Source organism: Melanostigma gelatinosum, assembly GCF_949748355.1.
Source record: "Melanostigma gelatinosum genome assembly, chromosome: 7".
Taxonomy (NCBI): Eukaryota; Metazoa; Chordata; class Actinopteri; order Perciformes; family Zoarcidae; genus Melanostigma; species Melanostigma gelatinosum.
The window spans coordinates 1,550,162-1,569,994 of record NC_136640.1 but is presented as its reverse complement, the minus strand read 5'-3'; the positions used below and the strand labels follow the sequence as shown (position 1 = coordinate 1,569,994).

General features: G+C 46.1%; 1 protein-coding gene across 1 annotated transcript in view; it reads right to left on the bottom strand.

Annotated features, from left to right (window-relative positions):
* The window catches only part of supt5h (SPT5 homolog, DSIF elongation factor subunit), a 29,978-nt gene extending 11,501 nt beyond the window's left edge, over nt 1-18,477 (bottom strand). Inside the window, exons 1-21 of the mRNA XM_079271946.1 lie at nt 18,364-18,477; nt 18,047-18,150; nt 17,360-17,513; nt 17,197-17,265; nt 12,119-12,130; nt 11,949-12,018; nt 11,717-11,785; nt 11,231-11,296; nt 11,100-11,130; nt 10,946-11,014; nt 9,970-10,221; nt 9,525-9,614; nt 9,235-9,305; nt 9,031-9,136; nt 5,115-5,205; nt 4,512-4,648; nt 4,200-4,355; nt 3,441-3,587; nt 2,944-3,090; nt 2,350-2,475; nt 1,182-1,266 (exon numbers count right to left, since the gene is read on the bottom strand). Of these exons, the coding sequence (XP_079128072.1) occupies nt 1,182-1,266; nt 2,350-2,475; nt 2,944-3,090; nt 3,441-3,587; nt 4,200-4,355; nt 4,512-4,648; nt 5,115-5,205; nt 9,031-9,136; nt 9,235-9,305; nt 9,525-9,614; nt 9,970-10,221; nt 10,946-11,014; nt 11,100-11,130; nt 11,231-11,296; nt 11,717-11,785; nt 11,949-12,018; nt 12,119-12,130; nt 17,197-17,265; nt 17,360-17,513; nt 18,047-18,130 (2,032 nt within the window). The 5' untranslated portion in view covers nt 18,131-18,150; nt 18,364-18,477. The remainder of the gene's footprint in view (nt 1-1,181; nt 1,267-2,349; nt 2,476-2,943; nt 3,091-3,440; nt 3,588-4,199; nt 4,356-4,511; nt 4,649-5,114; nt 5,206-9,030; nt 9,137-9,234; nt 9,306-9,524; nt 9,615-9,969; nt 10,222-10,945; nt 11,015-11,099; nt 11,131-11,230; nt 11,297-11,716; nt 11,786-11,948; nt 12,019-12,118; nt 12,131-17,196; nt 17,266-17,359; nt 17,514-18,046; nt 18,151-18,363) is intronic.
* Between the last annotated feature and the right edge of the window lie 1,356 nt (nt 18,478-19,833).

Below are 19,833 nucleotides of genomic sequence, written 5' to 3'. Positions count from 1 at the left end.
TGTTTCACACGTGACAATAACCAGACACCTGTCGAGCAAGTCACATGAATGCGGTTCACTGCCGCTGTATGAACCCAACATGAACAAACTTGCTGTGATTTAATTGCAACAAACGGAACAAAATGCTTGTTTGGATCGATGGATGTGAATCCATGCTAACAGCGCAGCAGCTGTGGAGGCTTACATACGACAGCGTCATCCTTTGAACACGTTCCCATCGTTCTTCTCTGTTTAAATGTTTCAGCTCCGCTGTGGACAGTTAACTCTTCACTGACTGAACTCTCGCTTGTGAAGAAGCTTCACGTTGAACCTGGAAATAAATACGTGATCGTCGTTCATAAACTGTTCGTTACTTCTTCTGTAAACTCACGAGCTAAACTGAAGTTAAGTGGACACAAAGGTGTTCGATATTCATCTTCATGTTTCATCATCTGATGAGTGAAACACGAACAGCAGCTGTCTTTAACAATCAACCTGCTGTTTCTCTTTTAATGAATAAAACATTTGGACAATAAAACATCCCGTTATCAGGCGATAGTTTGTTTGTTGAGTTCACGCCCATATATGGAAACAGAACGCAACGAACGCTCACGTTGTAAAATCACGACCCGTGAGTTTTGTGGCGTCTGAATGTTTGGAAGTTGGCGCTGCGATCACGTGAAATATTCACTAATAAAAACACGTTCACACGTCTGAGGAACGTACAAAGAAGCACAATTCGTTTTTAGAAGCTTTAGAAAAATCTACATTTGAGTAAATATTTATCAGCCAAATCAAACAGTTTACAGGATGTTCAACCGTTGTTTCTTCATAACAGTTAATACTTCTTCATTTACAGGTTTGTATGAAGGTAATAAAGTAGTTCATGAATATGAGATGTGAGTTTATCGATGATTACAATCCCTCCTCTGTAGTGGCGGCTGGTTTATGGTTTTTGATTCTTCTCAGTTCATGTAGTTTGTTCGTATTCTGGCGTTTAGGAGAATAATGAAGGAACAGCTCCGAGTATGAACAGAGCTGACGTGTTTGCCAGCTTTGCCCAGCATGATGGATTATTAAGATGAGGCTGTAACTCACATTAAATGAGTCAGATTCACCGGTGGAAGCTCGTCTAACGTCCCTGTGAGCAGCTTTAAAGGAACAGTTTTATTGCTGCGGTGCGTTCAGTACGTGACACTCACTTCCTCCTCCGTGGTGCATCGGGCTGGTGATTCGAGGGCTCATTGGAGCGAATCCTCCCACTGTGAAGTTGGTCACGTCTCTGGGCTGAAAGAGACAAACAGAGCTCAGAGTCACAGAGCGGAAAGGCCAGTGGGTTTTTATTTTGAAATATGGAAGAAAGTTGTCATTTCGTGGTTCAAGTGATAACAAATGCTGCCGATACGTCAACACTGCCTCGTTCACCACAGCCAGAAGCTGGAACAAGCGTCATTATCCTCAGATTCTTATCTTTCTGACGGTCCTTGAACACATCATGTGTGACGAACTCTTAAAACGCTTAAAACTGTGATATTTCATCCAGAAACATGATTTGTGTTTCCAATTTTACAACAAATTAAAAGAAATTCTGCTCGGATTTCTTTTTAATGATTGAAGTCATCATAACGGTGTTGTTCTGCACTAAAGACATGTTCTAGTTCTTCTTCTAGTCACGATGGTTCTGTTTCATAGAGGAGCAGGGCTTTTATTTTGAAGAGAAAAACGAGACCTCAGAGAGAAACGTGACAAAAAACAGCAGAAACTGCTTTGAGTTCAAGGCTTCATGAGTAGGGTTGGGTACCGAAACTCGGTGCCAACATGGAACCGGTTCCTATACGTCCGGTATCTGCCGGACCCAAACGCAACGCAGATTTCTGTGCTTCCTTTCGGTGCCTGAGCCGATTGAAATACTTTCTTACACGACTCTGATGACTCCGTCCTGGCAGCCTCGGTCCTCCGCTCCTCACTCAGTATTATTACAACGAGGTACGTAGCGCTGCCGCTCATCAGCACAACAACACAGGCACGCAGAAGCTTCTTCTTCTCCTCCTTTGTAAACTGTTGACTGTAGTTTGAAGCCAAGTGTTTTGTATTTATTTATATTTATAGTATACTTTAAACAGTTAATATATTGTTCAATTTGAAGAAAAAAGTATCGGTTCAGGCACCGTTTAGGCACCGGTATCGTTTTAAAAGTATCGTTTTAGCACCGGTATCGGAAAAAACCCAAACGATCCCCAACCCTAGTCATGACCACAGATGTCATATCAAACACCATGTGAAAGGATGTCGTCCTCATTGTGAGTGAAACAGACTCGACTCCGTCTCCGTGTTCTGTGAATGAATGATGTGAGAATCTGTCACGCTGACCTTGGATCCACCGGCCAACACCAGGTGTCTGGTCTTGCAGACGAACATTCCTCCGTTCTCCACCAGCTTCTTACAGTGGAGGAAGGCGAAGCCCCGGAACAAGTGACGGATCTCTCCTTCCCGGCCCTGCAGGAGGAACGAGCACACTTCATCCAAAGCCCCGAACCCGAAAAACTACGGATTCAATCCTGAACAAACAGCTTCTCTGTTTCACCCTCTGATCCCCGAAACCCACCGACCACAGTAAGAAGCATCTTTCTATGCAAACACTGCCCCGTTGATCACCGCCAGGAATTGTAAAAAGCATCATTATTGGCAGGTTTGTATCTCTCCGACGGTCCTTGAACACATCATGTGTGACGAACGCTTCATCAGAAAAAGCTTAAAACTGATATTTCATCTAAACATTGTATTCTTCATGTTCTTCATTCAATAAAGCGTTTACTTTGAGAGGAGATGAGAGGAGAGAGGAGGAGGGGAGAGGGGAGGAGAGGAGGAGATGGGAGGAGAGGGGAGAGGAGAGGGGAGGAGAGAGGAGAGAAGAGGAGAGGAGATATTGAGTTCCTTGTTATTCAGAACCAGCGGTGAACGTACAGAGTGTGGCCCGTCGATGACCTTGACGATGTCCTTGACGTGGATGTTGTTCTGCTCAGAGTCCAGCGCCACGGCGAAGCGGTTGTCCTTCCTGCGGTTCACCGCCTGGTGCCGCACCGTCGTGACCTTCCCGTGCATGTTCAACACCTGAGAGACACCCAGCAAAACGTCTCACTTTGCTTTATACGTTGGAAACTTCCATCGAGCTTTGGACTAAACTAGAGGACTATTACCTGAAACGTCTCCTGAGCTTTGGACTAAACTAGAGGACTGTTACCTGAAACGTCTCCTGAGCTTTGGACTAAACTAGAGGACTGTTACCTGAAACGTCTCCTGAGCTTTGGACTAAACTAGAGGACTATTACCTGAAACGTCTACTGAGCTTTGGACTAAACTAGAGGACTATTACCTGAAACGTCTCCTGAGCTTTGGACTAAACTAGAGGACTATTACCTGAAACGTCTCCTGAGCTTTGGACTAAACTAGAGGACTGTTACCTGAAACGTCTCTCTCTCCAGCCGGACGATGACCCCGACGGTCTGCGGGTCCAGCTGGACCAGCTCCCCCCACTCGTGCTGCCCCCCCGCGTCCACACCGGACGCCGTCTCCGAGCAGAGCTGCAGGTCTCTGGGCAAAACCTTCAACTGCACGAACACACAGAGGGTGAGACGGGAGAGGTCACACCTGAAGCTCCCCGCCAGACACCGCAGAGTCAGCAGGTCTAGTGCGTGTTAATGGTCTGTGTATAAATATGATTAACAATGAATCATATGTAAATATGTAGCAGAGAGGTGCTGTTGTGTTGTGGGCGTCGTCTACGACATATTTCCAGGGGAAAGAGAGATCGTGGTGCTCGAGCTTCAAGATTATTTCTGATTGAATCAAACGTTGAATAGCAGCAACAGTGAGCGTCTGTTAGCATGTTAGCAGAGCAGCTGTAGTAACGACTTCTGCATGAATCAGACACATTTTATTTCTTTAAAGGAACCGTGTGTAACATTTCGGGGGTTTATTGGCAGATATTGAATATAATATTGATAACTATGTTTTAATCAGTGTGTTATCACCTGGCACTAAAAAGCCGTCTGTATCTACGTAGGGGTCGGGTCGTCTTCCACGGAGTTTGCCTTCTTTGCATCGCCACGTTGCTACGGCAGCTCAGAACGGACAAACTTGTGAGGGAGTCGGGTTCGTTCTAGATCGGTTTGTGACGTTTCCATGTAATGACTCGGCATCATTGGACGATCATTAAATACCTCGTGCATGGTGAGGTCGGAGAAGAGGATGACGAAGTTCTCCTCCACTCTGACGATGAGGCCGGTGTCGCCCTCGTACCGGCCGGCGATCACCTTCACGTGGTCGCCCATCCGGAAGTATTTTCTCAACTCGTGAGCCGGAAACTCCAGAGGGTCCTGAGAGAAAACACACAAACAAACACACAGAATATCAGCTTCCGGTCGGTGCTCATTGCTTTTAAGGTGATGGTTAGAAGTTAGAATGAGCTTTAGGTTACTGATGATGTCAGTGAGGGGCCTCACAGGTATAGGAAGACAAACGTGTGTGTGTACCTTCAGGTCCTCGTGCTTGGGCATGATGGTGATCTTGTTGCCGTCCACACTGAGGATTTTTCCCTGCAGGTTGATCAACTCTCCCTCACAAACCTCCACGTTGTCACCGGCCTGCAGGTTGTGTTCACGCTCCTTACCTACGCACACGCACACACGCACACGCACACACACACACGCACACACACGCACGCACACGCGCACGCACACACACACACACACTAACTTTTTATACATTTTGCATTAAAGTCTTTATTCAAGAACTGAACAATAATAAACAAGAAGTTAACAACTGTTAAATAAATAAAATATTCCACATCATCACATCAACTCCTAAACTGTTTAAAGCAGTTTAGGAGTTATTATTATTAAATATCAGAGAATGTCTGCAGTTAAATCCTGTCATCAGTTAAAAATGTATTTGTTTTCATAAATACAACAAACTAAATTCAAAAGCTTCACTTTTTACAGTTTTTTCTAAACAGTTTACTGAGTTTGCATTAACTTCAGGCCCCACAACCTACCCGCATATGAAATTATTTTTATGGCTTCACTTTGACCTGATCAACAGTACCTAACATTAGCCTGTAGCTAACACACACACACCTGACTCGGTGACCACCTCCAGGTCGATTCCTTCCGGCTGATCCTCAAACTTCTCGAGCTCCGACAGCGTCGGCTTCACTCCGTCTGTGATCTGTGAGAGAAACCAAACAAAGACCTTCTTTAGCTTCCAGAGTGAAGAGGCAGCGGCTAAAGGAGATCTCACGCGACTCTCTGTCCTGTGATCTGGAAGTCAAGTTCAAAGTTCAAGTTCAAAGTTCACTTTATTGTCAAAGTTTCCACATGTGTTATGCATACAGAAAATTCGAAATGCCGTTTCTCGCAGTCCCACAGTGTAATATAGACATGAACATATAACATATAATAGAATAAAATAGAATAAAGTTAAGAACATAAGGGCCTAGATAAAGGATTAAACAAGTAGCAGCAGAGAATAAAAAGTGACTGGTGCTGATAAAAAGTGACTGGTGCTGGATGAGGGAAGGGGTGTGAGGGGGAGTAGATGTCCTGGTATGTTCCATTTGAGGCAGTGGGGAAAGGTGGGTGAGGGGGAGGGTAGAGAGGTCAGGGGAGAGATGGCAGGGGGGGAGAGAGGGGGAGCGAGAGGAGAGAGGGAGGGAGAGAGTTCAGCATCCTGACCGCCTGGTGGAAGAAGCTGTTCCTCAGCCGGGTAGAGCTCGAACGGAGACTGCGGAACCTTCTCCCTGAAGGCAGGAGGCTGAAGAGGCTGTTGGAGGGGTGGGTGGGGTCACCCGCAATGCCGAGTGCTTTGCGGGTGAGGCGGGTGTTGTAAATGTCCTGTAGTGTAGGGAGTGAGACTCCGATGATCCTCTGGGCAGAGTTCACAATGCGCTGCAGGCTCTTGCGGTTGGAGGCGGTGCAGCTTCCGAACCACAGCGTGATGCAGCTGCTGAGGATGCTCTCAGTGGCGCCTCGGTAGAATGAGAGCATGATGGGGGGGGGGGCTCCTGCTCGCTTGAGCTTCCTGATGAAGTACAGGCGTTGCTGGGCCTTCTTTGCCAGTGCAGTGGTGTTGCTGTTCCAGGTGAGGTCATCTGTGATTGTCACACCCAGGAATTTGGTGCTGCTCACCTGTTCCACAGCAGCACCATTGATGGTCAGAGGGAGGGGGGGTTGGGAGTGGGTTCTCCTGAAGTCAACAACAATCTCCTTTGTTTTCCCCACATTGAGGAAGAGATTGTTATTTTGGCACCAACGGACCAGCTGGTTCACTTCCTTCCTGTAGTTAGTCTCATCGTTGTGGCTGATGAGACCTACCACGGTAGTGTCGTCAGCGAACTTCACGATGTGGTTGGAGCTGTAGTTGGGTTTACAGTCATGGGTCAGCAGGGTGAAGAGAAGGGGGCTGAGCACACAACCTTGGGGGGCCCCGTACTCAGTGTTAGTGTGTTCGAAGTGTTGTTGTTGACCCGAACAGCTTGTGGTATCTCTGTGAGGAAGTCCAACAACCAGTTGCAGAGAGAGGGGCTGAGGCCCAGGTCTGTAAGCTTACACACAAGCTGCTGGGGGATGATTGTATTGAATGCTGAGCTGAAATCTATGAACAGCATTCTGACGTAGGAGTTCTTAGTGTCCAGGTGTGTGAGGGCTGGGTGTAGAGCGGAGGAGATTGCATCCTCTGTGGACCGTTTAGTTCGGTAAGCAAACTGAAACGGGTCCAGGGAGGGAGGAAGGGTGGATTTGATCTGCTTCATGACCAGCCTTTCGAAGCACTTCATGATGGTAGAAGTCAATGCGACGGGGCGGTAGTCGTTGAAGCAGGCTGGAGATGACTTCTTCGGCACAGGAATGATGGTGGTTTCCTTGAAGCACGTGGGAACAACAGCCTGGCTCAGGGAGGTGTTAAAGATGTCGGTGAGGACATCCGTGAGCTCCTCTGCGCAGTCCCTCAGCACACGACCAGGAATGTTGTCAGGTCCCGCAGCCTTGCGGGTATTAATCCTCAGCAGTGTGCTCCTCACACTGGCTGGGGACAGGCACAGAGCCTGGTCGTCGGTGGGGGGGGTGGTTTTCTGCGCAGGTGTGTTGTTCTGTGCTTCGAAGCGTGCAAAGAAGCCATTGAGGTTGTTAAGCAGGGAGGTGTGACTGTCACAGGTCTGTGGCGGTAGTTTGTAGTCCGTTATGGTCCTAATGCCCTGCCACAGGCTCCGTGAGTCCCTGCTGTCTTTGAAATGTCCTGTGATTTTCCTGGTGTACAGTCGTTTAGCTTTCCTGATGCCACGGCACAGGTCAGCCCTGGCTGCTCCCAGCCCAGCTGGGTCTCCAGCTCTGAAGGCGGTGTCGCGAGCCTTGAGCAGTGTGCGGACCTCCCCTGTCAGCCATGGCTTCTGGTTGGCTCGGATGGTGATGGCTCTGGTGGTAGTTACATCATCAATGCACTTGGTGATGTAACCTGTGACTGTCTCTGTGTATTCTTGAATGTTAATGTGATGGTTGTAGGTGGCTGCCTGCTTGAACATGTCCCAGTCTGTAGTACCAAAGCAGTCCTGAAGTGCAGCTGTACTGTCCTCTGGCCACACCCGTACCTGTTTTGAAACCGGTTTGGTAACCTTTACCCTTGCTCTGTAGGCCGGTTTCAGCAAGACCGTGAGGTGGTCGGAGAGGCCAATGTGGGGGAGGGGGGACGCCTTGTACGCTCCCTTGATCGATGTGTAGACTAGGTCTAATTTGTTGTTTTCCCTGGTTGGAAAATCAACATGCTGGTATATTTTAGGCAGAACAGTTTTTAGGTTAGCATGGTTGAAGTCTCCAGCAACGATGAGAATGCCGTCTGGGTGTGCTGTCTGTTGCTCACTGATGGCTCTGTAAAGTTCACTGAGTGCCTCCTCTCTGTCCTTGTTGTTGGGGCTCGGAGGTATATAAACAGCCACCAGTAGAATGGCTGAAAACTCCCTCGGTAGGTAAAAAGGACGGCACTTTAAAACCATAAACTCCACCAGCGGGGAACAGTGTTGGTTAACAACAATAGCGTCTCGACACCAAGCATCACTGATGTAAACACACACACCGCCGCCGCGGGACTTTCCCACGCTACCTATGTCTCTGTCTGCTCGGTAGCATGTTAGCTTGTCCAGTTGAATAGCGGAGTCCGGGATGTTGTGGTGGAGCCATGTTTCCGTGAACACGTAAACACAGCAGTCCCTCACCTCACGCTTGGTTCTGAGTAGCCGTATATTGTCCATCTTGTTGTCCAGTGAACGGACATTTGCCATGAGTAATGTTGGAATTGCCGGCTTGTGTGGGCTAGCCGCTAGCCTAGCCCGGATACCTCCACGCTTTCCCCGCTTTTGCTTCCTCTCGCACCGCTTGCGATGTCTCCTTACCGGGTGGGGGTTGACACAATGGGGGGAGCAGAGAAGTCCCAGGCTGCTAAGATCCACGGAGAGTTTGGCTTCCAAGTTGAAGAAAGTTGTACTTTTTCCAAGAAGAAACTCACGGCTGTATTGTTGTGTTTTGCGATATAAGTCCGTCGGGCATGACGAACACAGCGGCAGACTAGACAAACTAGACGAAAAAGACGAAAACACTGTTTTTCCGGGACCGCGAGGGGCCGCTGCGACTTGTTGGCGCCGCCAACAAGTCGTTTTGGTTTTCACACTACATGACAGACCGGCGATACGCTGTTGGATCCTTCACCTGGAGGAACCACCAATGAGGTCTCCAAACTACGTTTTATCCAGGCGTCAACCTCCGGTTCTAAAAAGTGTCTTTAACCTGCATTCTCTCTAGTGTCCACCAGGGGGCGACTCCTCTGGTTGTATAGACGTCTATGAGAAAATGACTCTACTTCTCTCTTGATTATTACCTCAGTAAACATTGTAAACATGAGCTTGGCTTTAAAACTGACTGCAAGTGGAACATCAGGGCTCAACTTGACAACCAACTGAGGGAAACAAGCGTTCATTGAAAGAGTTTCTCCTGAAATAAGAAGACTCACCACAGCCGACATGGCGAAGCTCTTGAACAGGAATCCTTTGCGGCTGTAACGGTTCCCCTCAAAGATCATGAAGTCTCCATCGTGGCTGACCTCTCCTCCCAGAGACCTGTCAATCAAACCATCACCTGTCAGTCAGAGAGACAGTCTCACACCGTTCACTGCACAAGACAGATGTTAAAAAGACAATGAGGTTAGAGAGTTTACCTGATCTTTTCTGCATCAAACAGCCTCTGAGCCGGTCGCTTAAACTTCTTCCTCTTAGCAAACCAGTCTTTCTACAGGACAGACAGAGACAGAGACAGAGAGACAGAGAGAGAGACAGAGAGAGAGACAGACAGAGAGAGACAGAGAGACAGAGAGAGAGAGAGAGACAGGTTATCAGCACAGAGAATCAAGTGGAAGAACAGTGTTTCTTGGCGTGTTTCTTGGCGTGTTTCTTGGCGTGTTTCTTGGCGTGTTTCTTGGCGTGTTTCTTGGCGTGTGCTGGTTCCTACCAGACTCATCTTGGCCTTGATGCGGTCCAGGTCTATACGAGGGATCATCTTCAGGGAGATGGTGTTCTGACTCGGCTCCACGTAGTCCACCTGGAAGAACCCACGAAGGAGACATCAACACGGAGCTCATTACTCGATATCAACCAACACATCAAAGAAATGTAATTATTTTTCTTAATGAGCGATGTCATCATAACTGTGTTGTTCTGCACTAAAGACATGTTCTAGCTCTACTTCTAGTCATGATGGTTCTGTTTCACAGAGGAGCAGGGTTTTTATTTTGAAGAGAAAAACAAGACCACAGAGAGAAAGATGTGACGGGAACTAAAAGAATCCCAGAAAGTGCTTTGAGGTTCAGAAGGTTAAACTATATTGTTAAAACGATTATGGAAACACATTGAGTCAGCCTCACACATGAACCCTCGGTGTAGCTCTGCGTGGGTACCTGAGCGATGTCGTCCTTGTACAGGCCTCTCTTCAGCCGGACCCAGGACTTGGGCTTCAGGTTGGTGACCTCCTTGACCACCTTGAGGACGTCCGTCATCTCCTTGATGGGCACCATCTGCTGGTTCCAGAGGCCCATCCTCAGGTTGCCGATGCCCTCGATGGCCGACTTCACGTGCGTCTGCTTGTACGACTCCACGTAGATGTAACCTTTGACGTGGTCCGGGGCCACCACCGACTTGATCTGGAGGGGCTGCGGAGTCAGAGGGACAGTATTCATTTAAAGAAATGGATTCTTCTCTCGATATCTAAAGCTCGTTAAGAAAATTAATATATTGTGAAGCCAGAGATATAACTCATGACTCAGAACGTAGACAGATGTGTGTTTCAACTTATATTTCCTCTACGTTTTGGCCTCTCGTCCACGCCAACAGAGTTTGAGGTCACTAAAACAGACACTTCTGAAAACTTTATCTGAACGTGTGTTCACATCACTCGCAGGGGACCATTTGTGGTTATTCGTGTCATTCACCCAAATGCGCCAGAGAGGGGGCGTGGCTTATCTCCATTTCTTTCCGCCATCAACATAGAAGAAATAACCTGTATTTCTGCTTAGTACTTGTTGTGGAAGTCCAGATATCCCGGGAAACTAAACGCCGTCTTGTCTGATTCATAACAGTCCGGAGGAGCTCCGTGGATCTCATCGAGCTGTATTCACTGTGTCTAGCAAGCCACACGGCGGCCGTTGCAGCCGGATCTGGACCCATAACCGATGGATAAATTGATGATAATCAACGTTTATCTTAGTTATTATTATTTAAATAAAATGTGTAAACTGATCATAAATCAGCCACACAGAGAGAACTTCTTTCCTTCAGAAGGACTCAATTCGTTGTGAAATGAAGATTCTCACAAACCTCGGAGTTCAGCCTCACCGGCCAATCAGAGCAGAGCATTCAAATCAAGCAGTTTCTCACCGTGTCGGTGAACTGGTAGGCGATGAACTTCCTCATCAGGGCGATGGCCGTCGCTCTCTCCTCTCCGATCTACCAAGACAGGATATGATGAGGTCGTGTGTGTGTGTGTGTGTGTGTGTGTATATGCGTGTGTTCGTCCCAGATGAAAACACACCTTACACTTCACCGTCCACAGATTAGGATCCCTGATGAAAACAAAACATCGAAACATTCAGACAAAGAAATGTCCTGATCTACGAGTGCAGGTGTCTCGATGCTGATTGGTTGATGAGCGGTCACACGTACTTGACTCCAGGAAGTAGTTGCTGCTGGGTGATGTCATCGGAGAGCTCCTCGGATCCTCCAGAGTAGCTGCACACCACAGAAGAAGAAACAAGAGGGTTACGATCTTCCTGGTCGAGCGAACGTTTCAAAATAAAAACTTCAAATCAATCAGAGAGTAAAAGTTCTTCAACACTTCAATAATGTTTCATCACTGATGAGCGAACATCGATGAAACTCAACACTTCCTGCAGAGCTCGTGAATTTGTGAGTTTTTTCTCTTAAATTTACGACTTTAATCTCAAATATCGGACTTCTTTTCCAGTAAATATTTTTTTTTTTTCTCGTAAATAATTAGTGCATTAAATCTCAGGAATGTTAACTCCTCCACCAGCTCTGAAGTTAATATTACAATGACTGAAATACTCTAAACAAATACAGGTTTCATTCTTTCTGCAACGATGGTGAGCGTTTATCAGACGTCAGAGTTAAAAGAACAAAGATACTCACTGCTCCCCTCCAGAGGATTTGGCGTATTTCCTCATGTAGTATTCACCCAGCGCCTCCTCTCTGGAGTCTCTGCAACACACAGTCAACACGCAGTCAACGCGCAGTCAACGCGCAGTCAACACGCAGTCAACACGCAGTCAACGCGCTTCTTCTCATTGAGCTCGTTGTGAAGCAGATAAAATGACTTTTGATTAAAGAACAAGAGAAAGAGAGATGTGAAAGCTTCCGTTACCTCCAGAGGTTCTGCAGCCGTCTGGACCCGGAGTGGTCTTCATCCAGAACCACATGGTCGATGTTTGACACTGAGAGGGACAGTCAGGAAGGGGTTAAACTCATGTTTCATGTGAAACTAAATTCATTCAGAGTAAAATAATCAATGAATAAAGTTCAGAAGAGACGTACCTTCAGCCTCCTCTGCTCAGGACCGACCAGTGAGAGAGAAGGAGGGAGGAAGAGGAGGAGCAGGAGCAGAGATAAAGGCAACAGATAAGGATCAATGCAAGGAAACAGGGAGCAGTGAGGAAAGTAGGAACAGAGACAAGGAGGGATGAGATAAAAGGATGAAGATGGTAGAACAAGCAAAAAACAATGGAAGAAGAAGAGGCGGCAGGATAAGAAGAAGAAAATAAAGTTGGATTAAAGCAAAGCAGCAGCCAAGAGGAGGATGAAGAGGACATAAGCCAACAGATATTCATCATCATCGTGAAGCAGCAACACAAAGCATAATGGGAGAAAACACAAACACAAACAGATTAATGGTGACTGTACGGCACAGAAATAATAAAAAAACAACACTGACCGGTGAAGGTTAAAGTGAAACTACAGCAGAAACAAAACACGACGGATCAGAAGACTCACATCGTATATCTATAAATCTCTTCATTATTATATTTAATGATGTATAATAATGAGCATAGAGCTCATGTTAGACGTTAAACAGCTCATAATTCAACTCTAATATCTATTTTATATTCATGTGAAAACATCTCCTTCAAACTACTGGATTTATTCTAGTTCATCACCAAAACTACATTTTACAGATGACATGTGAACACATCATGATAACGTTATAATGAACCTTCAGCCAGTACTCATGTTCACTGAGCAGAGCCTGAAGGCATCATCATGTAACTGAAGTGAACCTCTGTTGGTTAGCGGTTAGCGGTGCTGCTAACGTTACTAGCTCTCCTCCTGTTGGTTAGCGGTTAGCGGTGCTGCTAACGTTACTAGCTCTCCTCCTGTTGGTTAGCGGTTAGCGGTGCTGCTAACGTTACTAGGTCTCCTCCTGTTGGTTAGCCATTAGCGGTGCTGCTAACGTTACAAGCTCTCCTCCTGTTGGTTAGCCGTTAGCGGTGCTGCTAACGTTACTAGCTCTCCTCCTGTTGGTTAGCCGTTAGCGGTGCTGCTAACGTTACTAGCTCTCCTCCTGTTGGTTAGCCGTTAGCGGTGCTTCTAACGTTACTAGCTCTCCTCCTGTTGGTTAGCCGTTAGCGGTGCTGCTAACGTTACTAGCTCTCCTCCTGTTGGTTAGCGGTTAGCGGTGCTGCTAACGTTACTAGCTCTCCTCCTGTTGGTTAGCGGTTAGCGGTGCTGCTAACGTTACTAGCTCTCCTCCTGTTGGTTAGCGGTTAGCGGTGCTGCTAACGTTACTAGGTCTCCTCCTGTTGGTTAGCCATTAGCGGTGCTGCTAACGTTACAAGCTCTCCTCCTGTTGGTTAGCCGTTAGCGGTGCTGCTAACGTTACTAGCTCTCCTCCTGTTGGTTAGCCGTTAGCGGTGCTGCTAACGTTACTAGCTCTCCTCCTGTTGGTTAGCCGTTAGCGGTGCTTCTAACGTTACTAGCTCTCCTCCTGTTGGTTAGCCGTTAGCGGTGCTGCTAACGTTACTAGCTCTCCTCCTGTTGGTTAGCCGTTAGCGGTGCTGCTAACGTTACTAGCTCTCCTCCTGTTGGTTAGCCATTAGCGGTGCTGCTAACATTACTAGCTCTCCTCCTGTTGGTTAGCCGTTAGCGGTGCTGCTAACGTTACTAGCTCTCCCCCTGTTGGTTTAAACACTGATTGGTTGTTCACAATGAAACATGATCGGAGACTAGAAACATGTTCTACTGAGTCAGTCACACTTTATTTACACTGTGATGGTTAACGGTAAAACTTTATTTACACTGTGATGGTTAACGGTAAAACTTTATTTACACTGTGATGGTTAACGTTAACTTTATTTACACTCTAATGGTTAACTGTAAAACTTTATTTACACTCTGATGGTTAACGGTAAAGCTTTATTTATACTGTGATGGTTAACGGTAAAACTTTATTTACACTGTGATGGTTAACGCTAACTTTATTTACACTGTGATGTTAACAATAAAACTTTATTTACACTGTGATGGTTAACGGTAAAACTTTATTTACACTGTGATGGTTAACGCTAACTTTATTTACACTGTGATGTTAACAATAAAACTTTATTTACACTGTGATGGTTAACGGTAAAACTTTATTTACACTGTGATGGTTAACGCTAACTTTATTTACACTGTGATGTTGACGATAAAACTTTATTTACACTCTGATGGTTAACGCTAACTTTATTTACACTGATGTTGACGATAAAACTTTATTTACACTCTGATGGTTAACGTTAGACTGTGGAGTTAATCTGAGGTTCACGTTGTTTATTATAAATCACTGTGAGTAAGATTTAAGTTTAACTTTCATGTTATTGTTTAATATTTTTTGACATTAAACACAGTTGTGTCTGCTGTCACAATGTTTATGTTAACTGTTAAAAATGGGCGGAGTTTGTTCTAACCAATCAGCAGTGACCAACCTATCTGTCCCACCCACCTCATTTTCAGTCAACATTTTATTTTAAATTCTCTTAAACATCACGTCTGTTGTTTCACTATATTTGCCAACAATGTGTTGGTCCGTCTCTCAACGCGGTCTGATTTCCTGTCTGTGGTCCATTGGTTCCTACTGAAGACTTTAATGTTTAAAACCAAAAATATATAGTTTCATCAAACAGCTGGTGGTTTTTATCAACTAAACAGGAGGAAATGGAGCATTTCTGCCTGCAAATCACGGACTGCTTCAGTTTATTTTTGCAACTGGATGAACAGAAGTCATTGAACGCAACATCAGACCTATTTAAATGCAGTTCAGAGGTCTTTGAACGCAGCGAAGATCAAGACATTTCCCCGGTTCTGATTTTGTTTCTACTGTACTTCTGCCGTTAGTGATTCTATGCATTACCATGTGCCATAGAAAAAGCTCCAACCACAGCGGTTAGTTCATGAATAAATAAACATGGCAGCCATCTACCAGGTAGCAGCGTCGGGCAAATGATCACACTGGGTTCTCTGAAGGTGGAACTACGATAACACAAAACCAGATTCATTCTGAAGGACTGAAACAAGACTTTAAGTTTCATTCATGTGTTCACATCTGGTTTTATCTCACTATAAAATGTGAACAAACATTTGCTACAAGGCATTTTAGCTTTTATAGCCAATTAAATGTAATGATGGGGTGGATTTGCCCTCAGTGCTTCCTGGTCGTTGAGCCTCACAAATAGAGCTGAGCTGAGATGAGGTGAGTTCACACTTTCTGGGAACATGGACTTTATCTATTCCATCTGCTTCAGATACGAATCGATATTAAAACATGGAAACATGGCGAGCAGGAGAGTATCTGGAGTAGAATTACCGTTAACTGAAGAAGACATGCATGACAAGAGACAGAGAGAGAGCGTTAAACAGGCTCTCTGCTGCACGTCAGCTTTAACACTCAACAAACACGTCTAGAGGCCGCTTCACACCTCAAGGTCCAGACCAGCTTCTACTGACGTTTACTTCTGATCTGCTTTGGTTCCACACCGCAATCGAGTACACTGAAGGACTCTACATGACATACCAACGCCCCGTCTCCATCCACTACGTCCCGTCTCCATCCACTACGTCCCGTCTCCATCGACTACGCCCCGTCTCCATCGACTACGCCCCGTCTCCATCGACTACGTCCCGTCTCCATCGACTACGCCCCGTCTCCATCCACTACGCCCCGTCTCCATCGACTACGCCCCGTCTCCATCGACTACGCCCCGTCTCCATCGACTACGCCCCGTCTCCATCGACTACGCCCCGTCTCCATCGACTACGCCCCGTCTCCATCTACTACGCCCCGTCTCCATCGACTACGTCCCGTCTCCATCGACTACGCCCCGTCTCCATCGACTACGCCCCGTCTCCATCGACTACGCCCCGTCTCCATCGACTACGCCCCGTCTCCATCGACTACGCCCCGTCTCCATCGACTACGCCCCGTCTCCATCGACTACGCCCCGTCTCCATCGACTACGTCCCGTCTCCATCGACTACGCCCCGTCTCCATCTACTACGCCCCGTCTCCATCGACTACCCCCCGTCTCCATCGACTACGCCCCGTCTCCATCGACTACGTCCCGTCTCCATCGACTACGCCCCGTCTCCATCGACTACGCCCCGTCTCCATCGACTACGCCCCGTCTCCATCCACTACGTCCCGTCTCCATCGACTACGCCCCGTCTCCATCGACTACGTCCCGTCTCCATCGACTACGCCCCGTCTCCATCCACTACGTCCCGTCTCCATCGACTACGCCCCGTCTCCATCGACTACGCCCCGTCTCCATCGACTACGCCCCGTCTCCATCGACTACGCCCCGTCTCCATCGACTACGCCCCGCCTCCATCGACTACGCCCCGTCCTCATCGACTACGCCCCGTCTCCATCGACTACGTCCCGTCTCCATCGACTACGTCCCGTCTCCTACGCTTTGTCGTCCTCGCCTACGTCCCTTCGTCGCAGCCTACATCCCGTCGTAATCACCTACGTCCGTTTGTAGTGGCCTACGTCCTGTCTCCTACATCCTGTCGTCGTCCCCTTCGTCCTGTCATTGTCACCTCCTACATCCTGTTGTCATCACGTAGGTGAGCAGCATCTGATACTTGACATTGATTAATTTGTTGACAGGCGTGCGTCTGATGTTGACACGTGGCCGTCTATAACAGTTCGAATGAGCGGCGAGAACTCAGTCTTTATTGAGTCGTCGTGTGATACCGCGGCTCATTTCGTTTTGTTATTCCCAGTTCTGACGACAGCCATCAAGAACTTCGTGTAATTGGTCCGAAAGTCCGAACCATCCCAAGGTTTCACATCTGTAATTTTTGTTTTGGATCAACCTGAAAAGTCAGAAAGTCCGGACCAAACGAGGTGTGAAAGGCTCGACGATCAATTGAGTGCTTTTATAAAAATCAAACCACATCATGTAGAGGAAATAAATCTAAACTACACTGAATACAGTCTTTAAAGTGACTGTAACAGTCAGCACATTGTAGGACTGTTTGTCTCAGCAAAGAGGAAAAAAGGAAATCAACAACACCTGAAGAATAAATGATAAAAAAGCTCTGTTGATGCCCTCTGAACAGGTCGAGTTCCTCACCTTTCTCCAGAATGTCTTCAGCTCCTTCCTCCCACTGATCTTCCTCATCCTCATACTCATCGTCCACATCTGGACAGACACAACACAGAAGACAAGTGTTGAAACTCGAGGAAAAGTTGATTCGTTCAGACGATTTAAAAGGGAAGGAATAGTCCACTCGTACCGGCTTCGTCCAGGATGAACCCTCCGTGTCTCGGCTTCTTCCTGGGACGGTCGTCATCGTCCTCCTCTTCCTCCTCATCATACTCCTCCTCATCTTCCAGGTCCTCTCCTTCCTCCTCTGCTACCTTATCGCTGCCCACGGGGCTCCCCGTCTCCTGCACATCAAAACAAAGGATCAGAGGTGTAGGAAGTATTAAAGTCCTTTATATTAACATTATTACTAATATAATAACATTATTACATTTGGAACCAGCAAATGTTTTACATTAAAAAAAAATTACTTCAACCATCAAAAATAGTTTCACGTTAATTTTCTGTCAATACATGAATATTATATATTTTAAAATGTAAAGTAACTAAAGCTGTCAGATAGATAAAGTGGGGCAGAAGTAGAAAGAAATACTAAAGTACAAGTACCTCAAATGTGTACTTAACATCCTACCCAAACAAACTTAAGTACACAACAAATTGTACAGTAATAAAGTATCTATTTGGACAATATTGCAGCATATATTTCACTTTAACGCAACATTAAGTCACAATGTTTACTATTCAGTTAGCATCGGTTAGCGGTTAGCATACCTCATTCTCCTCTACCGTTCAGTTAGCATCACTTAGTTTAGCGGTTAGCATACCTCAATCTCCTCTACTGTTCAGTTAGCATCACTTAGCTTAGCGGTTAGCATACCTCCGCCTCCGCCTCCTCGGCCTCTCCGTCGCTGCTCCGCTCACTCTGGTTGTCGGAGAAGTCGCTGTCCTCGCTGTCAGACATCGTGGAGCTCCGGCAGCAGACTTAATACAAATTTCACTTAAAAGATTGAATTAAAAAAACAAAACATGGCCGAGCGGCTAACGGCTAAAGCTAAAGTAGCCGCGAAGCATCCGGGTCATAACAATCAAAGAGGGGCCTAGCAAAGCATGCTAACGTTGGTTAATTCTGATATGAATATCTCAGGAACAGCGAGAATCAAACGTTATCCGATGAGTTACCCGGATGTTACTTACCCGCTTTAACTCCCGCTTGTGTTTGATATCTTGTTAAGTGACGAATAACAGCCAATACCGGCTTATTTTCTAGTAGTCTGATGCTCCTCACGTCGTCTTTGGGAGAACCGCGAGATTTCCGAAAGCTGTGTAAACTCTCGCGGGATTTGTTTTGGACGGTGTTTGGGGTAAAAGAGGAAGAGGTCTCACTTTGACACCACCACTACGACAGGCCACGACCTAAAACTACAGGTGCAGCACCAGCCTAGTCTGCCCAGCTCAGCCTAGAAACCTTTTTTTTCAAGCAGAACAACACCGATATGGAACAGCCTGAGTCAAGAACCAGTCAGCTCATCCTCAGTTAACGCATTCAAGACCAGCCTAGGAGAGAATGGCAACATTATCAAAGCCTACACCAATACATATTCTCCTATAGTTCACCGTCCAGTCTCACGCATCGCGTTTCTGCAACCAACAAAACTTGAGACTCAACGGATTTCAGCCACTTTAAGGGCCTCACTAAGGGTACCCGATGGCCTTTACTAAAGGTCATTTATTTATTTATTAAAGTTTTCTTTAATCTACAATCTAGCTACTTATCAAAGAAATGAAGTAGAAAGTAATATTCCCCTCTGAATGGAGTGAAAGTACACACAAGCAGGAAATGGAAGTACCTTAAAAAATGCACTGAAGTAGAGTACTGGAGTAAATGTACTTATTTACTTTCCACCATTGCAAATATTGTATGTGTACAATCTCAGTTTATTTCATCAAAGACAAAGTACAAAAATACAAAGTTGCTTTGATTCTTCATTTCTCAATTTTTATTAAAAAAAGAAAGAATTGTAGACATGAAAGTCTTTAAATATTATTACAATTCACATAAAACATTGAAAATGGGGTTCATTTCTACTTTAACTATTTTGCATTAATGTATGTACAATGTTTTATATGTAATTAATATGTTTACAATAAACCCAATGATGTAGTTATCATGTTCAAAATGTAAAATGTTCTGTCTAGATAGATAGTTACTTTATTAATCCCACACAAGGGGAGATTATTTCGCTACAACAGAATATATAGATACAGGTAAGCAACAAAAATAGCACAGTAAAAAATATTAAATCTAAAAATGCACAATATATACACAAACAATTGGATGAATATGAACGAACTAAACGAACTAACAGTGCAAATACATTTTGTTTACACTTTTGGATTTCAGTGATTCACAGTATCTTTCATTCGAGTCCAAAAAGTAACTGTGCGTTCACACCGGTCGCGCTGATTTTTTGACGCGCGTCGAGATTACATACAAAGTCTATGCACAGACGCGATGAGACTGGCGCGCCTCGATTTTGCGATGGCGCCGCGCGTTGGACGCGTTATTGCAGTGCGGTGGACGCGGTGGACGCGTTGGACGCCGCAAAATCGCCAACGCGCGAGTTGAAATTTTTCAACTTCAGCGACATAATCGGGTGACGCTGT